The sequence below is a fragment of the Eubalaena glacialis genome, chromosome 15, assembly GCF_028564815.1.
Source record: "Eubalaena glacialis isolate mEubGla1 chromosome 15, mEubGla1.1.hap2.+ XY, whole genome shotgun sequence".
NCBI lineage: Eukaryota > Metazoa > Chordata > Mammalia > Artiodactyla > Balaenidae > Eubalaena > Eubalaena glacialis.
This window is the reverse complement of record NC_083730.1, coordinates 82,288,144-82,312,319: the sequence shown is the minus strand read 5'-3', so window position 1 is coordinate 82,312,319 and position 24,176 is coordinate 82,288,144. Positions and strand designations below refer to the sequence as shown.

The 24,176-nt window shown below is 45.2% G+C and overlaps 1 protein-coding gene across 1 annotated transcript in view; it reads left to right on the top strand.

Annotated features, from left to right (window-relative positions):
• The window catches only part of KSR2 (kinase suppressor of ras 2), a 390,550-nt gene that overhangs the window by 128,654 nt on the left and 237,720 nt on the right, over positions 1-24,176 (top strand). The window contains exon 4 of the mRNA XM_061169432.1: positions 19,003-19,516. Within this exon, the coding sequence (XP_061025415.1) occupies positions 19,003-19,516 (514 nt within the window). The remainder of the gene's footprint in view (positions 1-19,002; positions 19,517-24,176) is intronic.

The window sequence follows — 24,176 nt, the reverse complement described above, 5'->3', positions numbered from 1 at the left end:
GGAAAGGAAGGAGGAGGGCCTGCCAGGTGGCAATAAGAGAGTCATGTAGAAAGAGCTCCAAACACCCGCTCTGCCTCTTTCTGCTGTGTGACCTTGGCCAACCCACTTTACCTCTCTGAGCTTCAGTTTTGCCATCAGTAAAAAAGAGAATCATGGCAGTTGCCTGGCAAGGTGGCCATAGTGGATAAATGAGACAGTGTGAGTGGAAGTATCTAGACGAGGTCTGGGGAAAAAGTAAGTATGTGATTGAATTAGAACCTGAAAAGTCTGAGCAGGGCTGGGTGTAATATCTCCTCTAATAATGCCGCCTGAGTCTTCTCTGGCCCCACGACTGGCAGGGGAGGGCTTTGCAGACTGTACCTCCATCATTAACGATCAGATTCCTCTTTCTCTCCCCTCTCCACCTCCCATTTATGGAATGAGAAGAAAAAGTCAGAATTACAGAGGGTTGGAGCTTAACTCACAGTGAGATGTATGGAGCGCTCTGACTCCAGGTTGGTCAGAACACAGAAAGGCCTTAATCTCGAAGTCTAGACAAGTGGTTTTCAAACTGTGGTCCTGCACCAGCGGCATCAGCACCACCTGGGAGCTTGTCGGAGATGCAAAATATCAGACTCTATCCCAGGTCCAAGGCATCAGAACCTCGGGGGTGGGCCCCACATTCAGTGTTTTTTTTTTTAAATTAATTTGTTTATTGATTGATTGATTTTTGGCTGCATTGGGTCTTCGTTGCTGCACGTGGGCTTTCTCCAGTTGCGGCGAGTGGGGGCTACTCTTCATTGCGGTGCGCGGGCTTCTCATTGCAGTGGCTTCTCTTGTTGCGGAGCACGGGCTCCAGGTGCACGGGCTTCAGTAGTTGCAGCACGTGGGCTCAGTAGTTGTGGCTCGCGGGCTCTAGAGCGCAGGCTCAGTATTTGTGGCACATGGGCTTAGTTGCTCCATGGCATGTGGGATCTTCCCAGACCAGGGATCAAACCCGTGTCCCCGGCATTGGCAGGCGGATTCTTAACCACTGTGCCACCGGGGAAGTCCCCACATTCAATGTTTTAACAAGGCCTATGGGGAATTCACAGGCATGTTCAAGTTGAGATCCACTGGCCTAGAGCTTCCAGCCTCCAATACTTCTTTTCCTTTAATGGAAAGAGAATCAGAATGTTCAAATTGAGAAGATGAGAGTTATTGTCTAGTCCAGGTTATTTGAAACATGTTTTATAGACCATGAGTTTCACCCATGTGTGGTGGAAGTTAAGTAATTTGGATTCCGTGATCATATAATATCATATCAATGAGTCTGAGAAATGCTGAGTTTCTACTCTGCAGGACTTGTCAGAACCTTTAATATGCTAATGTGCTTTGTGAATCTCCAGTGGAGGGCTATAGCATGCAGTCTTTCTCAGGTTTACTTTTAGGACTCATATTCTATGACACATAGTCTGGGAAACACAGATCTAGTCCAATCTGCCATCACATGGACAACCCCATCTGTAAATATCTGGTTATTCAGCATTTTCTTCAAAGCTTCTAGATACAGGTTGTTGTTGACCTTATGAGGTCACCGTTTCTTTTTTTAGAGAGGCTGTTGGTAACTATTAGTGTTTGACTTGTAATAAGCCAAATCTGCTTTCCTTTAATTTCTTCCTATTGGTTTTAGCAACGACCCCTGGAACCATCTAGGGCAAATCTAATTCCTCTTCTGCCTCATGGCAGCAGAAAGATAGCCGTCCATCCACAATCTCTTCCCAAGATTTCTGCTTTCCAGTCCCCATCCCATAGATATGGTCTAACTTCTGTCGTTAGGGAAGTACTGGGCTGTTCCTTCTTTAAAATGGCTTCTTTCAGAGACGTGATAACAAAGAACAAACATTTATCATTGGGCAGACAGGTATTTCAAGAATCTTCTATAGTAGTTTATCATCATTCCATCTATCCCAAGTAGATAGTGGTCTAGTCTGTTAATAAAGATCTGGGGAGATCACAGTCTTTCTCCTTTGTCTGTTCTGGTGAAGTCCGGTAGTTTTGCTCATCTGAAATCTCCTTCTTATGCCTAACAGCATGGTTTCCTTACCCATCTGTTCCTAAATCATAGTTGCACTTCACTTTGACTAAACAACCAATTGACCGATTGACTGACTTCTCTCGTTTGTCCATTTATTCATTCATCCCAAAATCTTTGGGTGTCCACTCTGTGCCAGGCATCTATGAGGTGCTACAGAGCTGAACAAGACCAGTTTGATCTGCACAGGCTATAGGGAGAACAGCGATGATGAAAAGAACACATAAACACATATTTTAAACATGTGCTAAGTGGCAAGGCAGTGATGGAGAATAACAAGGGTGGGAACCAACCCAGAGAAGGTGGTCAGGGAAGGATGCTTGATGTTTGAGCTGAGAGCTGATGTATATAATTACAACCCATTTTTTTTTGGATTTTGTAATTCTGATTGCATCATTATAATCAGCCTTAGGTTATAAGGACTCAGGGGGCAGGGACTAGGTTTTCATATTGTGCTTAGTATAAAGACGTAGGCATCATGGTTGATGTTGAGGAAGATCTGGAAATCTCATGTATGATTGAAACAAGTCTCTCCCTGTAGAAAAGCTATCCACAAGCTATTACCTTTCTTAAATATCAGAGTATACTAGAGCAAGTATAATGTTACCATTTATTAAGGGTCTACTCTTGTCTGGGTTTCCACTCTCCTTTACATTATAGTCGTCGTATGTATCACGTCTATAAACATTAAAGTAGTTTTGGAGTATCTCCTGGACATTTGGAATATTGTGACATTCTGAATCTCCTTTGGAGAATATTGATTATTGTTTGTTTTGTTTTAATTTTCTTAAGCAATCCATCTGGTTAGATTCAGGCTGTCAGTTTTGTCTTGCTTTCTGTGGGTCCAACGCCAGATCATTTCTCTAAGTTTTTTTGATGCTTCTTTGGGTTGGCCTGAGCACGTGCAGTGTATTACACACTGAATTAGGAAGCCCCTTCTCCTGCTCTTTCCTTTTGGGGATATCTTCCCTGATCTCTGGCTCCCAGGGGCTTCTTTCTTCAGTTCTTCTGGCCAAAAAGATGGCGTTCTTTCAGAGTTTAGCCTGCTGCCCTGGTGCATTGTTCTGAATGACTGATCCTGACCTTGGGATGAAGTGGTGAGGAAAGAGAGAGAAAAAACCCCATGGATTCTCCCTCATGTTATTCACATCACACTGGCCCCTATCCCCAGTTCCTCTATCCGAAGGGATGGGTTTTCTCTTGGGGTCCTAGGTGCCTGTGTTGTTTCTGTGTCATATGAAAGCAGTTTTATGGCTGGGGTGACCTGGGGGCAAGGCTGGGAGAGGAAAAAGAGAAAAAATGCGGATTCTCCCCACATTCTTCTGCTCACAGGGCCCCATGTCTCCATCCTTTGGCTAGAAAGATGGGCTCCTTTGGGATGTTTATTCTCCATGCCCACTGCATAGTTGCTAGATTCTGCCCACTTTCAAGGCAAAACTAGGAGATGAAGGAAACTCACCATATTAGTCATTCTTCAAATTTTTACTTTCCTCCCCTTTTCACCTGCTGTTATTTGTTTGGATCCTGAGATAATTAGTTGTCTTTTGCATTTTTCCCAGAGTTTGGGGCTGTAATCAGTGCTCCTAAGGTGGGCTTTCTCCATCATGGCCAGACCCAGAACTGGCATGGGTATTTTAGAAATGTCAACTCACTAGACCCTCAAAACAATCCTATGAGGTAGGTGATACTGTCCCCATTTTACAGGTGAGGAAACAGAGGCTCAGAGAGGTGAAGCCAGGTTCTAAACTCTCAGCTGATGGCCATTCTCATGCTACCTGCTGTCTTGCCTAAAGCCGCTTCATGATGTCAAAGCTGCTTACCTGGGCCTCTTATCTCCCCTACTCCACTAGGGCACCCTTGGGGTCAGGGCCCACATCCTCCTCGTCCTTCATCTATAAAATGGGGAAATACTGGTATCTACCTTGTAGCACCATCGTAAGGATTGGATTCGGTAATATAAGTGTTTAGAATAGGGCCTGGCGCACAGTAGACTCTCAGTGAAGTGTGACTGGGGTCATTGCCACTGCTATTATTTTTTCCTTGTATATTGGACATTTCTCAGCACAATGACTGGCATACTGTGGGGCTCAGTAAATATTTATTGAGTTCAGTCACTTGTGAAACCATTTTATCCTTAACCACAGTGTGTGTTACTTTGTCGTTTCTCTTTCAGAAATACATTAGCATTTCGGGCCATTATTCCTTTTACTCCCCCAATCTCTGACACTGCCCAGAGGATGCTCCCAGGGGACTGAGTGTCCTCTTCCCATTCTCTGCCCTTTTTCAGTTTTCTTCTTCTTCTTCTTCTTCTTTTTTTGCTCAGATGAACTTCTCCCACTTCTTGCTTATCATCCTCCACCACGAGAGGAAGAAAGAGGAGCTCTCAGTTCAAATTTTGCCATTTTTCACTTTATAACAGTATAGCTTTAGAACAAGTAAAACTTAGACCCTCCCTGCCCCCCGCAACTCTCATCTGTACCTTGTGAATAATTGCTTCTATCTGTGAAAATTAAAAATACAGGCAAAATGTTTAGCACGGTGCAGGGCACAGAGTAAGTCCTTTAAAAATGTTAGTTTCCTTATTAACCCCTGATAGTATAATATACAGAAGTTCTGACTGCAGTGTACAAGGAGTTATTCCAGATGTGAGAGGAGTTATGGTCCAGATACAGTTGGCAAGAAGCTGCCCAAGGCTTCTAACACCTCATAAGTGCTTGCTGCATAATAAGTGCTCAATAAATATTTGTGGGGTGAGTAAGCCACTGCACGACACAAGCTCGGTGCCTTGTCTGTCAGCATCAGGCTGCCCTTCGCGGTGAGTAGCCGTGAGTGCCTGCGTTGCTAATGTCTAGACACTCTTAGTTCCATCTCAGTCTCTGATTTTTTAAATCAGTTTAAAAGGTTTAATTATTGTTTAGACCTGGAGGGATATTTTTTAATTTTTCATTTTTGTTTTACCTCTGGGCTCGGCAGCATCTCCTTTTGGAAATGTTCTTTGTAAGCATCGTCAACGTGGTGTTTGGGCTCCAGTGGCAGCCTGGGTGCCAGGAAAGGTTAGCTGCTATGGGGCTGGACCCATTTGGGTTGGCTTCTTTCAGATCAAGCCAGCAAATATTTATTGGTGCCAGTGTTGTGCTAGGGCCTGAGATGGTATGAGGAGATGGAAAGTGTCAGGACGTGGCCTCTGTCCTCCAGGAGTTGGTGGTCTAACTGCAGATACGGGCAGGTCCGCAGCTCAAATGCAGTGGGCTCGCGTCCTCCTAAGGGGTGGTCATCAGTACCGTCAGAGCACAGAGGGCATCGTCCTTTGGATAAAGCCTCAGCTTCCCACCTTGGCCCGCAGGTCCCAGCCTGCCACCACCCCCCTCAGTTCCCCACCCGGACCCTCTATACTCTGGCCCCACTGGCCCCTCTCATTTCCTCCAATGGGCCCCATCCTTGGACATGCGTGTCCTGGTTGGGGCACCTGCCTCTCTTTCTTTGCCTAATTAACCACTGCCCATCCTCCAGACGCCAGCTCAGAGGAGCCTCTTCCCAGCCCTCAGCTCCTGCTGTTCTAACTAAATAATTGAAGTGTGAGTCCATATTTAATGCTTGCTTCCTCTTCTAGATCTGTGCTGGACGTTATATGTATAAGGAGAAGATAATACGAGCCATGTATGTAATTGAAAATCTTCTAGTTGTCGCAATAAAAAAGAAACAGGTGACATTAATTTTTTATTCTGTTAAAGTATACATAACATCAAATTGCCCATGTTAACCGTTTGAAGTGTATGTTTCCGTGGCAGTAAGTACTTTCACAATGTTGTATAATCATCACCACTATCCCTCCCTAGAACTTTTTTTCATCATCCCAAACTGAAACTCTGTAACCATTAAACAACTCCAGCCCCTGGCAACCACCATTCTACTTTCCGTCTGTATAAACTTGACCAGGGACCTCATACAAGTGGAAACACAATGATATGTGTCCTTTTGTGAATGGATTATTTCACTTAGCACGTTTTCAAGGTTCATCCATGTTGTAGCATGTATTACAATTTCATCTGTTTTTATGGTTGAATAATATTCAGTTGTGTGGATGGACCACATTTTGTTTATTCATTCATCTGTTGATGGGCCCTTGAGTTGTTTCTACCTTTTGGTTATAGTGAATAATGCTGCCATGAACATCAGTGTGCAAGTATCTGTTTGAGTCCCTGCTTTCAATTATTTTGGGTATATACCCAGGAGTAGAATTCCTGGATCATATGGTAACTCTATGTTTAATGTTTAAGGAATGACACTAAATTTAATAATATATTTTATGTAGCCCAGTATTTCCAAAAAACTTAACCCTTTCAACATGTAGTTAATATAAAAATTATTAATGAGGTTTTTTTTAACTTCTTTTTCATGCTAAGTCTTCATAATCTGGTTTGTAGGGTATAAATTCTATGTGGATGGAGAAGCCGCTGGTTTTGTGGATCCAAGTGCCTGGTACTTAGTGGGTGTCTAATCTAAAAGATGAACGTACATAGCTGCCTGGGGAATGAAAGAGAATTACAGCTAACCAACAAGAGCAACAGTCATGACAATGAGGGCAGGTAGACTATTTGCAAAGTGCTTTATTTTCATGAATTCTCAAAACAACCCTATGGAGTGGGTGCTTTTATCATTCCCTTTTGAGATACACAAAGCACAGTTCAGAGAGGTTAAGCACTTGACTCCAGGTCACACGACTTGTAATTAGTAGAGCTGGGATTCAAACTCATTTGGGTTCTGCCATTCTGTGACAAGAAGTTATCACAGGAGGTGCTAAATCTAGAGGTCTCCGAAAAGCCCTCTGGTGCCCAAGGAGGTGTCTGCCTTGGTTAAGAGGGGTGACAGAGGATAATAAAAGTTTTCCCAACATCTTTTTCCTGGAAGCATCCACATTTCTGTCTATGTGGGTAACCTGAACAGATTGACTGCCTGCCACACCAGGCTGTAAAGCTTTCACAAGCAATTTCCCCGCAGAGGGAAATTGGGAGAGAAATGAGGGCAGGTGCGGGTCCCACTGAATCCGCACGGCGAGGGAAAAGGCAGGAGGATTAAGAAAACCTGCTGTACCAGTCAGTTGTCTGGAGATAAAAATAGGGTGCCTTGCCGCACCTAAGGTCATCTAATGCCACCTTCCGCTTTCTTGAATTTGCCAACACAAGAAGTTATAGAACTAATATAGCACCTGTCACTCAAAGAGTGGCAGAGTGATGGAGCGACAGAGAGTTCTGGAATTAGAAGCATCTCAGAAAGCATCACTCTCCAATGTGGCTTGTCCCTGTGTGGACTCTCTCCTGCTGCATCCCTGGGAACTGGTCTGAGCCCGATGGGTCCCCCACCTTCTCACCTCCACCTTCTCCTCCTCCTCCTCCCTCAGAGGCCCATGGGACAGTCCATCCTTCTGCAGGGGGCTGGGGCGGGGCAGAGACACAGCTATTACTCAGAGGACATAGAGCCAGAAGGAGGCAGGATCAAGATAAGGACATCTTCCTACTCTTTTTCTTTGGTCACCAGGCCTTTATTTCTCAAGACTTTATCTTTGCAGGGCAGCCCTTGGCATGAATAGGATTTTAGCTGTGTTAAGGTATTTCCCATCTCACTGCTTAGTGAATTCAGGATGGGTGATACAAACAAGGTTATCAGTCATGGCAGTTAGAATTTATGAAGAATTGATTCAGTCCACAAATATTTATTGAAGCAGTGTATAATTTATGCACTGAGACAAAACAGTCTATATTTATTTAAAAAATTTCCCCCAGCTTTATTGAGATATAATTGACAAATAACATGGTATAAGTTTTAGATGTACCATATGATACCATATGATGATTTGATATACATAATGTGCTGGAGAAAAACATCTGCATTTATTTGTTGCCAAGCACTGTGCTAGGTGCTGGGTGATGCAGTGATGAGAAATCTAGCCCAGGCATCTGTCTTCTTAGAGCTTGTATTCCAGTGGGGAAGGCAGCTGATAAACAGATAAATAAGTCAGTCTTAATTCTTCTGTATTCATCTCCGTGAATTTGCCTACTCCCTAAAATTTATTCGTAATCCTAAAATCAATACTTGGCTTTGTGGAGCGGGGAAAAGTCTGAGTCGCCTGGTGTTCATGTTCTCAGCTGAGGGGTTCATGCTCTGCCTTCTTGTTTCAGCTCTCATACTGCCAGTGAGGTGGTTTTTTGTTTTTTTCAAGTTTTTCACATTTTTTATGCTTTTTGGGGGTGATTTCTCTGTTTAAAATGACCCCTGAGCACAGTGCTGAAGTCCAGTGCTCCTGGGCACAAGCAGGCTGCAATGTGCCTTTCCAGAAAATACGTGTGTTATGTAAGATTCCTTCAGGCAGGAGTGACAGTGCTGCTGGCCATGAGTGGAATGTTAATGAATCAGCAACGTAGATATTAAATAACTTATTAGATTCTGTCTTTAAACAGAAATATTCATAAAACAAGATTACGTAAGGATCCGTTGATGAAAATGTCACCAGAGGGTCCTAGGAACCTAACCTTGTATTTCCACTAGGAGCCATGGTTCAATATTGGCTAATTCAGTGTTTGCAGTGACTTTATATTATAGAATATAACGATGGTGAATAATGAGAACAGATGATATAAAAGAATAATTCCACTGAGTGGTAAGGGGTGTGAGGAAGATGAAACAGGAGGAGGAGGAGGAGAGAGAGTGGGTAGCAGGGTGGAGGTGATGAACAGAGCATGGTGATGGGCACTCAGCTCTGTGGGAAGCTTGGAACCCAGGAATCCTGGAGTCCAGTGCACTGCGCCATCCACTCTGCTCACCGTTCGTATTAGGCTGTTCAGAGCTGCCGTGTGATGCTGCCGGTCACCGGGGTTCAGAACCACGGTTCCAAGGAGACTGCAGGGTACAGTGCCAGAACCAGTCAGTTCCTGCAGGGCTTGCTGCCCTATCAGACATTCTCACCACCACATACTCTGGGAGGTGTTTTATTGCAGTTTTCTCCATGCAGATTCTAACCGTGTTACTAACCAGGAAGGGCTTTTTTTCAGTTTAAACTGTCCAACAGGTGGTGGCGGTTGCTCTCTTTATTCTGGAGGTTGGCTGCATCCCAGTCACAATTTTAATTGTACTTAACAATTAAAACACTAAATATTGTAAAAGAATATACAGCGGAGGGAAAAGAACATGGGGTTTGGAGTCGGATGGACCTGGCACCTTCTACGTGGGTGGACCTAGGGAAGGTCCCTGCTGCTCTGTGGGGCTCAGTCTCTCCATCTGAAAAATGGGGCTGGTAATACCTTTCACCCTGCATGGCTATGAGGATTAATTCAGATGTGCTATGTATAGCTGCCAAGAGAATGTGATCTGTGGTCAGAACACCAGGGTTTGGAGCTTGGCCTCAGGCAAGTGTTTTAATTTTCCAAAGCCTTAATTTCCTCACCAACCCCACAGGGTTGTCATGAGAAATAAACGAAATAAGGCATCAGGATGAGAGATGGCGGGGCAGCAGTGGGGTGTACAGTAAGCCCTCAATGAACGTTAGCTATGGCCGTGATTGAAAGTGCTTTGTTGGGACTTGCCTGGCAGTCCAGTGGTTAAGACTCCGTGCTTTCACTGGTGAGAGTGCGAGTTCGATCCCTGGTTGGGGAACTAAGATCCCGCAAGCTGCAGGGCGTGGCCGCCCCAAGATACAAATAAATAAATTAATTAAAAAATAGTACTATTAAAAAAGTGCTTTGTTAAACACTCATTAGGATGGCAATAATAATATTAATAGTAAATAAATAAATAGAAATAACAAGAGTTGGCTAATATTGGGAGAAATCAGACCTTAGTATATTGTTGGTGGGAATATAAAATGGTGCAGCCACTGTGGAAAACAGTTTGGCGGTTTCTCAGAAGGTTAAACAGAATTACCAGGTGACCCAGCAATTCCACTCCTAGGTATATGCCCCAAAGAATTGAAAACAGTTGTTCAAAGAAATACTCGTATGCAAATTATCATAGCAGGGCTGCTCACAATAGCCAAAAAGTGGAAACAACCCTTATGTCCATCAACTCATGAATAGATGAACAAAATGTGTTCTACCCATATCATGGAATATTATTCAACCATAAAGAGGAATGAGATTCTGATACAGGCTACAACATGAATGAGCCTTGAAAACATGATACAAAGTGAGAGAAGCCAGTTACAAAAGATCACTTATTGTATGATTCCATTTGTACGAAACATCCAGAATAGGTAAATCCATAGCGACAGAAAACAGATTAGTGGTTACCAGAGGCTGAGAGAAGGGGGTGAGATGGGGAGTGACTGTTTAGTAGGTATGGGATTTTTTGGGGGGAGTGATGGAAATTTTTTAGAATTGATAGAGACAACATTGTCAATGTACTAAATGTCACTGAATTCTGCACTTAAAAATGGTTGATGTGAATTTCACCTCAATACAATTTTTTTTTTTTATAAAAAGGAGCTTTGTTAGAACAGAAAAGCTACCCTAAAGTTCGTGACCAAAGGTTAATCTGGCTAGATTTCCTGGTGGATACTAAAATCGCAAAAGCCTCGTAGGGTAGGACCTAGGAAGCATTACTGGGTCAGAGCCCAAGCTCCCTGCCCTGGCCCATCTCCCAGATGACCTGCACAGACCGGGGTCAGTTCATTTGTTTGGTCCAGCTTGGGGACGTCCTGGGGTGGAGACAGTGCCCAGCGGGACCCACAGTTTGGCCGGATGCCAAACTCATTAATGCGGTCTTAGATTAAGATTCTTGCCACTGTTGAATTGCTTTGGCAATGGTGTGTTTTTCATTTGTCCTTATTTGCTTCTTTTTGCAAGTACTACAAACCAGAAACTTGAAAATTCGTCCTGGATTTCAGGTTTCACTCTTTCAGGGATTGTGTCTATAGTGAGTATCATATTTGACTTTTTTTTGAAGGGTCAGATGGCATTGCCCTCAATGCTGATCTGAAAGTTCTGTGTAAAATGGTTCAGCCTTTCAAGGCTTTCTGGCTGGGTCTCCACTTCCTGAGAGCATTGGGAGGCTCCTAGAAAAATCGGGATGGTGAGGGGTACAGACCTGTATTGGAAACCCCACTGTACCACTTATCAGCTGTGTGACCTTGGGCCACTAAGTCTCCCAGATGATCCTCCGTTTCCTCCACTGTAACATGAAGACAGTAACAGAATTTTCTCCAAAGGGTCTTGTGAGGATAATGTGAAGTGATGCATGTAAAATACTTAGAATACTCTCTGGTGCATAGTAAGTGCTCAGTAAACAGTAACTCTTGTTAGTGTTAATAATAATTGTTATTGTTACTATTTTTTTGCTTTACCAATGACTCCAGTGAAATATTTTCAGCCAGCATCTAAAAGTTCTGTTTCTTGCCAGAAAGTTGTGAGGATTAAACTAACAAGCATTTTGAAATATTCACAAAAGTTACAAGCAGGAGTGATTCTGGAATAGTAGCATATATGCATTCTGATGCTGGCACTGAAATTCAGACAAAGTCCAAGCCACACGTTTGCCTGTTTATAAAATATTAATGGGAAGGGACAAAGAAGTCAGACACTTGCCTAGACTTTCTGAAATCACTTTCTCCCTTGAGAATGGCTTTTATTTCTCTTGGTCGCTTATCAGAGAATGTCAAAAGAAAAATCCCTGCACCTTGAAATGTCTTTAATCAATCCTCAGACCTTTCATTTCTTAAAACCTATTCCCTTCTCCCCACCCCATTCAAGACTTGAAATAAAATGATTTTCCAGAAACAGATGACAAGATAGCAAGGGCTACGATTAATAACCCCCAGAGCACCTTGGTGCCACACCTTCCCTATTTAAAATGAAAAATTACCCTCTTGCCTCAGACTTTATTAAAAAGAGGATCAAAAGAGAGAGGGGAAGAGTTGATGTAATATAACCCATCAGTGAAACACTTCTGAAGCGTTGGCAGAGAGAAGTTGAATCCCTGTCAGTTGAGCGGCTGGCAGTTTGGTTAATGAAATGAGGCTTTTTGCTTCTGTATCCCCAAACTTCTGATTTTTAAATGTAAGGGTGAAGGAGAAGAGAATTTGATAGAGAAGGGAATTTGGAAAGAGTAAAGCTTTTCTTCCTCTCTTTTTATCTCTCAGACTTTGAAACTTTAGGACAGCGATCCTTGGGACCAACTCAGTGCTTCCTTGAATCTCATGGAGTTCTGTGTGTGTTTGTGTGTGTGTGTGTCTGTGTGTTTGGAGGAACTGTAGGCTGTGGGGGGCAGTGGGTCCCAGCTCAACTTCAGATGCCGTGTGGTAAAGGGGAAGCGTGAAGGTGAAGGTTACTACCAACTATGGGACTTTATAGAACTCATTTATAAAGCAGATCAATAACACCTACCTTACAGGGCAGGTAAGACAAGCACTGAATCCCCTAACTGGGCCTGAGAGGGCCCTCCAAATGCTAACTTTTCTATCATAACTCCGCAGTCTGTATTCAGTAAATGTCGTTGACTCCTGGTTGAAGGCTCTGTTAGTCTCCTTGATCTGCTGTAACAAAACCACCACAAACTAGATGGCTTGAAACAGCAGAAATGTATTCTCTCCCAGTTCTGGGGGTCTTGAAGTCTAAAATCAAGGTGTTGGTGGAGAAGAATCAAGGAGAAGGCTGTAGGGGAGAATCTGTCCCATGCCTCTCTCCCAGCTTCTGGTGGCTGGGGGCGATCCTTGGCTTGTAGCTGCGTCACTACAATCTCTGCCTCTGTCTTCACATGGCCTCCTCCTCTGTGTGTCCTTTCCTCTTAAGGACACCAGTCGTTGGGTTTAGGGTATGCCCTAATCCACTGTTCCCTCATCTTAACTTGATTACATCTGCAGAGACCCTACCTGCAAATAAGGTCACATTCACCGGCACTGGGGGTTAGGGCTAGCAGGAGCCCGTGGCAAATGGACTCCATCCCTTGGGCTCTGGTTTGTAAGCCACAGGATCAGGGGTGCGCCAGCACGTCCGCTGGTATGAACAGGGGCTGGGGTGTAACAGTGATATGATGGAAAGAACCTTGGCCTCCAGCCCTAATCCACTTCTCAGCGTTTTCCCACTGGGAGAGCCAGCCCTTCCCTTGGCATAAGCAGGGGTTTGGGGCCCAAGCCTTGTGGATATAACAGTATGGCCAAGCAGGAACTTGGCCTCCATGCCATCATCATTTATGGTTGTGGGAGTGCCAGCCCCTCCTTTGGCATGACTGTGGGGCTGGGGTCCAGGCCTGGAGCTTACAGCTGCATGATGGTAGACCAGAGCTTCCCCCTTGCTTATTACTGGGTTTGGTGGCCTTGAGCCCTGGGCTGTGTCAGGTTTCCAGGAGCTCTGCAGGAGGCCATTGCAGGGGATCAGTCACCATCCCATTCCTTCCACTTAGCAGAGCAAATCCCTGGACGGCCCGCCTTTGCCCTTCTTTCCAGCCTCAGCTTGGATTTCTTCCTCCTCCGGAATATCTCCAGCCACACTGAACTGCTTGCAGTTCTCCAGACTCGCCACGTTCTGCCGTCTCCTGGCCCTCGGCCCTGCTGTTCCCTCTGTCCGCATCCTTCCTCCTACACCCTCCACTCTGCCCCTTTCCTAGGATGTTCTCCTTCATCCTCAAGATCTGGGCTGAGGTGTCCTCTCCTCCGCGATGCCATTCCCCACCCCTCCCCAGAAAGCTGGCTTCCTCCCCTCTGCTCTCACTCACCTGCACTTTCTCTAACATTGGATTCCCGGTTCCATATTGTGAGTACTCACATTTATTTAATCGAGGTGGAACTCACAGAACATACAATTAACCATTTAAAAGTGAACGATTCCACAGCAGTTCGTGCATTCACAACGTTGTGCGACCGTCACCTCTATCCAGTTCCAAAACATTTTCATCACCCGGAAAGGAAACTCTGTACCCGTTAAGCAGTTGCTCCCCATTCCTTCTTCCCCCCACCCCAGCCCCTGGCAACCACTAGTCTGATTTCTGTCTTTATGGGTTTGCCTATTCTGGACATTTTATGTAAATGGAATCATACACTATGTGACATTTCATGTTTGGCTGATTCCACTTGACATCGTGTTTTTGAGGTTCATCCAAATTGTAGCCTGTATCAGTAGTTCATTCTTTTTTTTTTTTAATTTATTTATTTTTATTTATTTATTTATGGCTGTGTTGGGTCTTCGTTTCTGTGCGAGGGCTTTCTCTAGTTGTGGCAAGCGGGGCCCACTCTTCATCGTGGTGCGCGGGCCTCTCACTGTCGCGGCCTCTCTTGTTGCGGGGCACAAGCTCCAGACGCGCAGGCTCAGTAATTGTGGCTCACGGGCCTAGTTGCTCCGCGGCATGTGGGATCTTCCCAGACCAGGGCTCGAACCCGTGTCCCCTGCATTGGCAGGCAGATTCTCAACCACTGCGCCACCAGGGAAGCCCAGTAGTTCATTCTTTTTGATGGTGGAATCATATTCCGTTGTATGGACACACCACATTTACTTTATCCATTTGTCAGTCGATGGGCATTTGGGTTGTTTCTACCTTTTGGCTGTTGTGACTAGCATTGCTGTGAACATTCACATACAAACCTTTGAGTGCTGCTTTCAATTCCTTTGGGTCTATACCTGGGAGTGCAATTGCAGTGAGTGCTTATTTCATCGTTGATCTTCCCACTAGACTGTGAGCATCTCGAGGACAGGGGAGACAGACGCCTGACCCCAGGGGCTGGTATAGCGAATGCCTGGGGAGCAGACTAGATGAGTCCCAGGCATCCAGAATAGATGTCTCACTCATCCTCAAGCACCCGCCCATTTGTCTGCATCATCGTGTGGTCCAGGCTCTGTGCTGACAGCTCGACTCATTTTATCTCATTAACTCGCTCCTTGCTTCACTCTGATATTTGCTCAAATGCCCACTGTCACGTCCGCATCCTTTTCTGATTGAAGTAGCCCCCAATACTCTTTTTTGGTACCCACGTCCAGCTTTCTTTTCCTCCATAGCATTTATTATCACTGACATATTATAGGCATTATATTATATATGACCTCTTATAAGTAATATAATGTTACTTTTTTGTTCATCCCCTTTTCTTCTCTGTTTCCTTACCAAGAACATGAGCTCTGTGAGGACAGGAACTTTCGTCTCTTTTGTTCATTGCTGTATCCCGGTGCCTAGAACAGTGCCTGGTATACGAGTAGAGTGCAAATATTTGTGAAATATACTTGGGTGAATGAATGAATGAATGTGTTTAATCCTCCCTGCACCCTCCAAGGGAGGTATGATTATTCATTCTCATTTTACAAACCCCCAGAGTCTCAGAGAGGTCAAGTAACTGGCCCAGGATCACAGAGCTGATCAGCAGTGGAACCAGAGCTCTAAGCTGGATCTCTCTGAGTCGCAGTCGCATATTCTTTTCACTTCATTCAGGGGAGCATGAGCTCTAGCGATAATGCCCAGAGTACTTCCCTGTGGCCTTGGAGTGCGGTATGTGATTAAGATAACTTAAAAAAATAGATTTACTTTCTTACACATGTTTTACTTAGGCTCATTTGGCAATGTGTTTGTACTTCCTGAGCAAATACATCAACCCAGAGCTTGCTGGGTGAATCAAGCTGATCTGGGCTTGATTCTCTGTCTGCCCCCAGCTCTCAGAGCTGTTCAGCCTCTCTGAGCATCACCTTCCGAGAGGTACACAGGGAGGTGACGTCACCTGGTGCCGTGTTCAGCTCTCAGCACCGGTGCATACGCTTTAAACGGGAGGTAGCAACGCATCACCGTGGTGTTGAGAATTACAGTACAAGCAGCTAGCATTTATGGAGGGCCTGCTGTGTGCCAGGTGCTGGGCTTAGCACACTACTTGCGTTATTGCATTTGATCCTCATAATATTCCCCCGGAGCAGGCCTACTATTGTCCCGTTTCACTGCTGATAAAGCTAAGACTCAGAGAAGTTTGATGAGTGTCCAAGGTCACACAGCCAGGAAGTAGGAGAGCCAGAATTAGGGCCAAGTCATCTGACTCCGGAGCTGGCTGTCTTAGTCCCTGGGCTAATGTGTATGTGTAAGTATTTGAGAATCGACACACCATAGGGATGGTGATTTTGGTAGAATGTTCTGGCAAAGTCTGGGAGGAAGGAAAAGGGAGTCTCTTGCCAGAAGTAGCCCTTGCTCCAGCTCCTGCTCCCATTTTGCTGATTATAATGGTCCAGGGTCTTCGGTGAATGCAGGTCCCACAGTCCCAGAGGCCCTGTGCCCTCGTTGTTGAGTTGGCCAAGATCCTGGGTTTGAATCCCAGCGGCCAGCTCCCATCTCTGCTGTAACCTTGGAAACATCTTCATCTCTGCACATACATTTCCTTATCTACAAAGTAGAGATCAAAATGGCCCTTTGCACACAGATTTATGAAAATTAAGTAAGATGTGGAACAGTCTCAATATAACAAATGAAGAAAGCAGATGACAAACCATTAAATAAGATCTTATGGCGTTTCTTAAAAAAAAAAAAAATGCACAGCAAACCAGCTGGCAGGCTCTACAGCCAAGCATTAATAGGCAGGATGGCTAGGCTGTAGAACAACATTGCCTGTTTCTTATCCGAATTTTCTAATTTTTCTATAATGAATATGTAATAACAAAATGAGTTGTTTTTAATTAAAGAAGGGGCAGTGAGTCAGTGTTCATGAAAGCACTTTGTAAACTGTCAAATGCTCTATAAATTAGCTCTTGTTATGGTCCTTATAGTAATTATTATTGTTATTGCCAGTCGGCCACGAGTTGGAATTTATTTCAACTTGGGCTGTGATGGGAGGTCCCACTCGATCGCCTTCTGCCAGGTCCTGCCACGTGGTCCTCTCTCTCTCTCTCTCTTTTTTAAAATAAATTTATTTATTTATTTATTTTTGGCTGCGTTGGGTCTTTGTTGCTGCGCGCGGGCTTTCTTTAGTTGCGGCGAGCGGGGGTTACTCTTCGTTGTGGTGCGCGGGCTTCTCATTGTGGTGGCTTCTGTTGTTGCGGAGCACGGGCTCTAGAGCGGAAGCTCAGTAGTTGTGGCTCGTGGGCTCAGCAGTTGTGCCTCGCGGGCTCTAGCGCACAGGCTCAGTAGGTGTGGCGCACGGGCTTCGTTGCTCCGCGGCATGTGGGATCTTCCCGGACCAGGGCTCGAACCCATATCCCCTGCATTGGCAGGTGGATTCTTAACCACTGTGCCACCAGGGAAGCCCCGTGGTCCTCTTTTGACACCTGCTGACTTCTCTCCATCTGTGCTGCCACCACCCAAGTGGAAGCCAGCATCCTCTCTCACCGGGAGCCCTGTGATACCCTTTAACTGGGTTCTCCTTGTCCAAGCAGCAGCCTCAGTGTCTTTGAGAAATGAACTTCATTAGATTTTTTTGGAGTAGTTAAATTTTATCTATCTATCTATCATCTATTATCTATTTGTCTATCTATCATCTATTACCTCTCTCTCTCTCTATCTATCTTCCTGTTTTGTTGAGAAATAATTGACATACAGCACTGTGTATGTTTAAGGTGTCTGCATAACGATTTGACTTACATACATGATGAAGTGATGACCACAACAGGTTTAGTGAACCTCCATCATCTCATATAGATACAAAAGAAAAGAAAAAGAGAAAGAACTATTTTTTTCCTTGTGATGAGAACTCTTAGGATTTACTCTCCTAACCACTTCCCTGTGTAACAAATGGCAGTATTAATTATATTAATCATGTGGTACAGCACATCCCTAGTACTTATTTATCTGATAAGTGGAAGTTTGTACCTTTTGCCTGCCTTCATCCAGTTCCCCTCCTCCGCACCCCCTGTCTCTGGTAATGACAAATCTGATCTCTTTTTCTATAAGTTTGTTTGTCTTTTGAAGTATAATTGACCTACAACACTCTGTTACTTCCTGGTATACAGCATAGTGATTTGAAATTTCTATATATTGCAAAACGATCACCACGATAAGTCTAGTTACAGTGTGGGGAATATAGTCAATAATACTGTGATATCTTTGTATGGTGAGAGATGCTAACTAGAGAAATGAACTTTAGATCAAAACCCTCAATGGCTTCCTGTTGAACTTGATATAAAATCCACATGGGCCTGGAGGTCTGCCCTCACCTGTCCCTTCAGCCTCCTGAGCCAGTTTCCCCATTGTCACCATATATTGCCTTCGAGAAGACACCGGAAAAGGGACCCAGGAAAGTGCCTGCCCTGACTTAGATGGTTTTGGAGCCTGAACGTTTGGTCTCAGTATTTGACCCTTACGCTTTTACATCTCTTAGTGTAGAGGATGTAGGACTGCATGTTGTAGCCTGAGAGTCTGTATGTGTAGACCAAATACGTATTTGCACTCTTAATACAGCAAATGAGTGAAAAATGTTACTGCACTATAGGATTTAGTTTTATTTTGTGACTTAGCTTATAGCAGGGCTGAAAACCTCAAGTTGCATTCAGACAGTAGGATTTTTTTTTAGTGCTCCATTTTTTCTAATAAACTGTTGTAAGACAAGAAAATCTCCTTCCTACCTCTATGCTTTTGTCCTTACCATCCTCCTCCCCTCTCCCCACACCTGCCATGCTCTTTCCTTGGACATTTGAGCTATGGGCTCCCCAACCCTGGACAGTGGAGGGCAAGGCTGTTGAATGGGGATTATGGTGAGACGGTCAACTGAAGGGTTTCATTCTTTTTGGAGGGGCCAAGTGGGTGTGGTTGAATTTATGTAAATATGCGTACAGCATATCGTGCATAATTTATGTAAATATGCATACAGCCTACCGTGCATAATTTATGTAAATGTGCACACAGCATACCGTGCATAATTTATGTAAATGTGCGTACAGAGCACGCTGTAATCAGCACACGCGCGGTGCATGGTGTATACGGTGTAATGCGCGTCTACGGTAATGGGCCTACAGTGTAATTCACCCGCTTTCTCATGGCTCATCTGTCGTCTCTGCTCCTTTGTCCCAACTCAGGAGGCAACCTTTCCAAACAAGACTGGACCATCCAGTGGCCCACCACGGAGACGGGGAAGGAGAACAACCCCGTGTGCCCCCCGGAGCCGACCCCGTGGATCCGCACCCACCTCTCCCAGAGCCCCAGGGTCCCGTCCAAGTGTGTCCAGCACTACTGTCACGCCAGCGCCAGCCCGGGGGCCCCCGTGTACACCCACGTGGACAGGCTCACGGTGGACGCCTACCCGGGCCTGTGCCCGCCCCTGCCACTGGAGTCGGGCCACCGGTCCCTGCCTCCGTCGCCCCGGCAGCGGCACACGGTCCGCACCCCGCCGCGCACCCCCAACATCGTCACCACCGTGACCCCGCCCGGCACGCCACCCGTGAGGAGGAAGAACAAGCTGAAGCCCCCGGGGACCCCGCCGCCCTCCTCCCGGAAGCTGATTCACCTGATCCCGGGGTTCACGGCCCTGCATCGGAGCAAGTCCCACGAGTTCCAGCTGGGCCACCGCGTAGACGAGGCCCACACGCCCAAGTGAGTGCATCTGGTGGGTTCCCGGGGGCAGCTGAGCCTCCCGCTCAGGGAAGCTTCAAATCTACTTGTATTTCCCTCCTCCAGTTGAATGAAAGGTGGATTTTCCCTAATGGCTGGTCCGGAATTTCCCAGAAACGACCCCTTTTAATACTATTAATGCTGTAAAGTAGGGGTCGAAAACTATAGCCCAGGAGGCAAATCTGAATTTATTGCAACGCATCCAGATTCATTCCGTTCTGTTTTGTCTGTGGGTGCTTTCCTGCTACGATGGCCGAGTTGAGTGTGGCCCGAAAAGCCGAAATCTTTACCGTCTGGCCCTTTACAGGAAAAATTGCCAGTCCCTGCAGAGTCTATCCTAGTGCCGCCCCTAGAAATAGGATGCCAGCTGCATACGCGACCTTACGTTTTCTAGTAGCTGCCTTAAAAGAGTAGAAAGAAACAAGTGATATTAACTTTCATGATATGTCATTTAACCCAATATAGTAAAACATGATCATTTCAGCATAGAATCAGTATACAGTATTATTACGGAAATACTTTGCATTCTTTTCTCCACACTAAGTCTGAAATCTGGAGGGTATTTCACACCAGCAGCTTATCTCAATTCGTACTGGCCACCTTCCAGGTGTGGAATGGCCACCTGTGTCAAGTGGCTGCGCTGCTGGATGGTGCTGCTCTGACTGACCCTGTGCCTGGGACTTGCTCTGTATTTATACCTGAGATACATGCCCAGGTCTGCTGGGGGTGGGAGGGGGCTCGGGGAGCGGATAAGTGGACTGTCAGGGCAAAGGTCGTCCCACAGAAGCTGCAGGTGGGGCCACAGGCACCCAGGGGAGAAAAATCCTGAAAGTTGACATGGGCTGTGCCTGGCTCTGGCTTGGGGTGGGGGTGGGGGGGCGTGGGTGGGACTTGCTGCCAGCAGAGGGCGACACGGTGTCTGTGGCGGTATGCCGGCTAATGAGAGAAATGGGACAGCTCCCTCCAGGGCCCCTCAGAGGCTGACTGTGACCTGGGTCCCTTGCAGGTTTTTGAGGTCTCAGTGTATTAAAAATGGAAGAAATGCTAAACAGGGTCACAGAAGTGAGTAGCACGTTTTAAATATTTACCTTTAACAAAATTGCATCTGAGGCATAGAAGATAAAATGGTTATAGATAATCCTATGAGGAGATACGGGGAAGAGTCTAAATTTGGGAACTGTCGTGTGTGAGAGGCGTGGACCCTGGTTCTGGGAGCTCTGAGGTGGGGGAAGCACTGAGGAACGGTTCACTGCATTTCCGTTTCAATGATTTAGCCGGTGTTTCGTGAGCTCTCACTACCATATGCGGGTGAATCTAAGACGTTGATCGTAAGGTACATCCTGTGTGCATCTTAGAACTGATGAAATGTGGTGTGTTCCAGACTCTGGGCTAGTTGGTGGGGGTACAATGGAAAGGAAAAAGACGTAGCCCTCGGCCTCGTGAAGAGTACACTAATCCAGTAACCACACATAGGTGTTATAATCTTATGTCCAGTATTTACGAACAGTGTTACAGGCTATCAGGAGAAAGTGCAGGATGCTGTCAGAGCTTATGGAGCTGACTGAGTTTGCACTGGCAGGGAGGTGAGTGGGGGGACTGGGGAGGGTTTGGTTGGCGTGGCTTCCAGAAGAACTGTTTGGACTGAAGGCTAATTAGGGATTAAGATGGTGGAAGGGGTGTTCCAGGAAGGGAGCATGACCCATTGGAGGAACTGACAGCAGGCTTCTGTGGCTAAGGGAGCAGGCAGGTGATGCAAGAAGAGACTCCTGGGTTAGGCAGGTAGCAGCACTGTTCACAACAGCCAAAAGGTGAAACAACCCGAGTGTCCATCAGCAGATGAAAGGATGAACACAGTGTGGTCCATCTGTAAAATGAAATATTATTCAGCCATAAAAAGGAATGAAATTCTGACACCTGCTACAACATGGATGAACCTTGAAAACGTTATGCTAAGTGAACTAAGCCAGACACGAAAGGACAACTATGGTACGATTGAACTGATGTGTGGTGCCTAGAATAGGCAAATTCACAGAGAGAGAAAGTAGAATAGAGGTTGCCAGGGGCTGGAGGAGGGGAATGAGGAGTTAGTGTTTAGTGGGTAGAGTTTCAGTTTGGGAAGTGGAAAAGTTCTGGAGATGGATGGTGGCCATGGTGGCACAACAATGTGAATGTACTTAATGCCACTGAATTGTACCCTTAAAAATGTTTAAAATGGTAATTTTATATATATTTTACAACAATGATAAAGAGACAGGAAAGCCATGCATGGGCACACTTTTTCTGTAAAGGGCCAGATAGTAAATGTTTTAGGCTTTGCAGGTCAGGTGGTCTGTGGCATCTCTGCCATCGTAGCAAAAGCAGCCATAGACAATAGCTGAATAAGCGGCCATGGTGATGTTCCAATAAAACTTTATTTATAAAAACAGGTGCCTGTTTGCATTTGGCCCACTGGCTGTAGTATGCCCTTGCAGAAGCCCTGGTGTAGGCAGTGATTCTCCCTTCTAAGGCCTTAAAGTGATTTAAGTGGAAGACACGATCAGATCTGATTTTACAAAGGTTACTCAAGCTTCTGTGTGAAATCTGTATTGGAAACATACCACTTCACCAGACATATTTGGGACATCAGAGACTTAACAGAGGGTTGATGCTTTTCTGATTGGAGTTGGGCTTGATTTTTATGGTTTTTTTAATATAAATTTATTTATATTTTACTTACTTATTTTGGCTGCGTTGGGTCTTCATTGCTTCGCGCAGGCTTTCTCTAGTTGTGGCGAGCGGGGGCTACTCTTCATTGTGGTGCGCGGGCTTCTCATTGCGGTGGCTTCTCTTGTTGTGGAGCACGGGCTCTAGACACGCAGGCTTCAGTAGTTGTGGCGCGTGGGCTCAGTAGCTGTGGCTCATGGGCTCTAGAGCGCAGGCTCAGTAGTTGTGGCACACAGGCTTAGTTGCTCCGCGGCATGTGGGATCTTCCTGGATCAGAGCTCGAACCCATGTCCCCGGCATTAGCAGGCGGATTCTTAACCACTGTGCCACCAGGGAAGTCCTTATTTTTATGGTTTTGTGAGAGCCAGAGAGACTGGCTGCTGAGACCTCAGGATGAGGATGTGGGGAGGGTTGCAGGAAGGCTAGGAACGCAGGTTGCCGCTGTGGAAGGTGGGAGGGACATTTGGGGTCTGCTGGCCATGGTTTCCCCAGACTGTGCATCTCCCTCGCTCATCGCTGTGTTGATCACAGAGTGAGGTGGAATTTGACCAGACGGCAGAACCTGGCTTGACAGACACATGATCTTTTAATCTACAAGCTGGGGGCGAAGTGAGGCAGGCTGCCCTTTGCCTGTTTGTTTTTTGCCCCAGCATTATTGAGATGTAATTGACAAATAACACTGTGTAAGTTCAAGGTGTGCAATGTGATGACTTAGTACACACACGTATTACGAAATGATTACCACAATAAGGTTAGTTAGCACATTCATCACCTCGCATAATTACCTTTTTTTGTGGTGAGAACAGTTAAGATTTGCTCTCTTAGCAACTTTCAAATGCTGACAATATAATATTGTTAAACAGTCAACATATTGTACGTTAGATTCCCCAGAACCTATCCTTGTAACTGGAAGTTTGTACCCTTTGAACAGTATCTCCCCATTTCTCCCACCCGCTAGTCCCTGGCAACCACCATTCTACTCTCTGTTTATATGAATTCAATGTTTTTAGATTCCACATATAAGTGAGACCACGCAGTATTTGTCTTTCTCTGTCTGACTTATTTCCCTTAGCATAACGCTCTCAAGTTCCATCCATGTTGTTGCAAATGGCAGGATGTTTTCTCTTCTGTGGTTGAATAATATTCCATTGTGTGTGTGTGTGTGTGTGTGTGTGTGTGTATGCCATATTTTCTTTATCCATTCATCCATCAATGTGCATTTAGGTTGCTCCCCTATCTTGGCTATTGTGAACAATGCTGCAATGAACATGGGGGTGCAGATATCTCTTTGAGATGACAATTTCATCCTCTTTGGATATATACCCAGAAGTGGGATTGCTGGATCATATGGTAGTTCCATTTTTAAATTTCTGAGGAAACTCCATACTGTTTTCTATAGTGGCTGCACCAATTTACATTCTTATCAACAGTGCCCAAGGGTTCCCTTTTCTCCACATCCTCACCTACACTTGTTATCTCTTGTCTTTTACATGGTAGCCATTCCAACAGGTGTGAGGTGATATCTCATTGTGGTTTTGATTTGTATTTCCCTGATAATTAGTGATACTGAACACCTTTTCATATACATGTTGGCCTTTTGTAAATTTGTAAATCTTCTTTGGAAAAATGTTTATTCAGGTCTTTTGCCCATGTTTTAATTGGATCCTTTTTTTTCTTTTTTCTTTTCTATTGAGTTAGTTGTAGGAGTTCCTTATGTATTTTGGTTATTAACCCCTTATCAGACATACGGTTTGCAAGTATTTTCTGCCATTCTGTAGATTGCCTTTTCATTTTTTGAATGTTTCTTTTGCTATGCAGAAGCTTTTTAGTTTGATATAGTCCCACTTATTTATTTTTCCTTGTGCTTTTGGTGTCATACCCAAAAAATCATTGCCAAGACCAGTGTCAAGGAGCTTATTTTTTTGGTCTATTTTTAAAA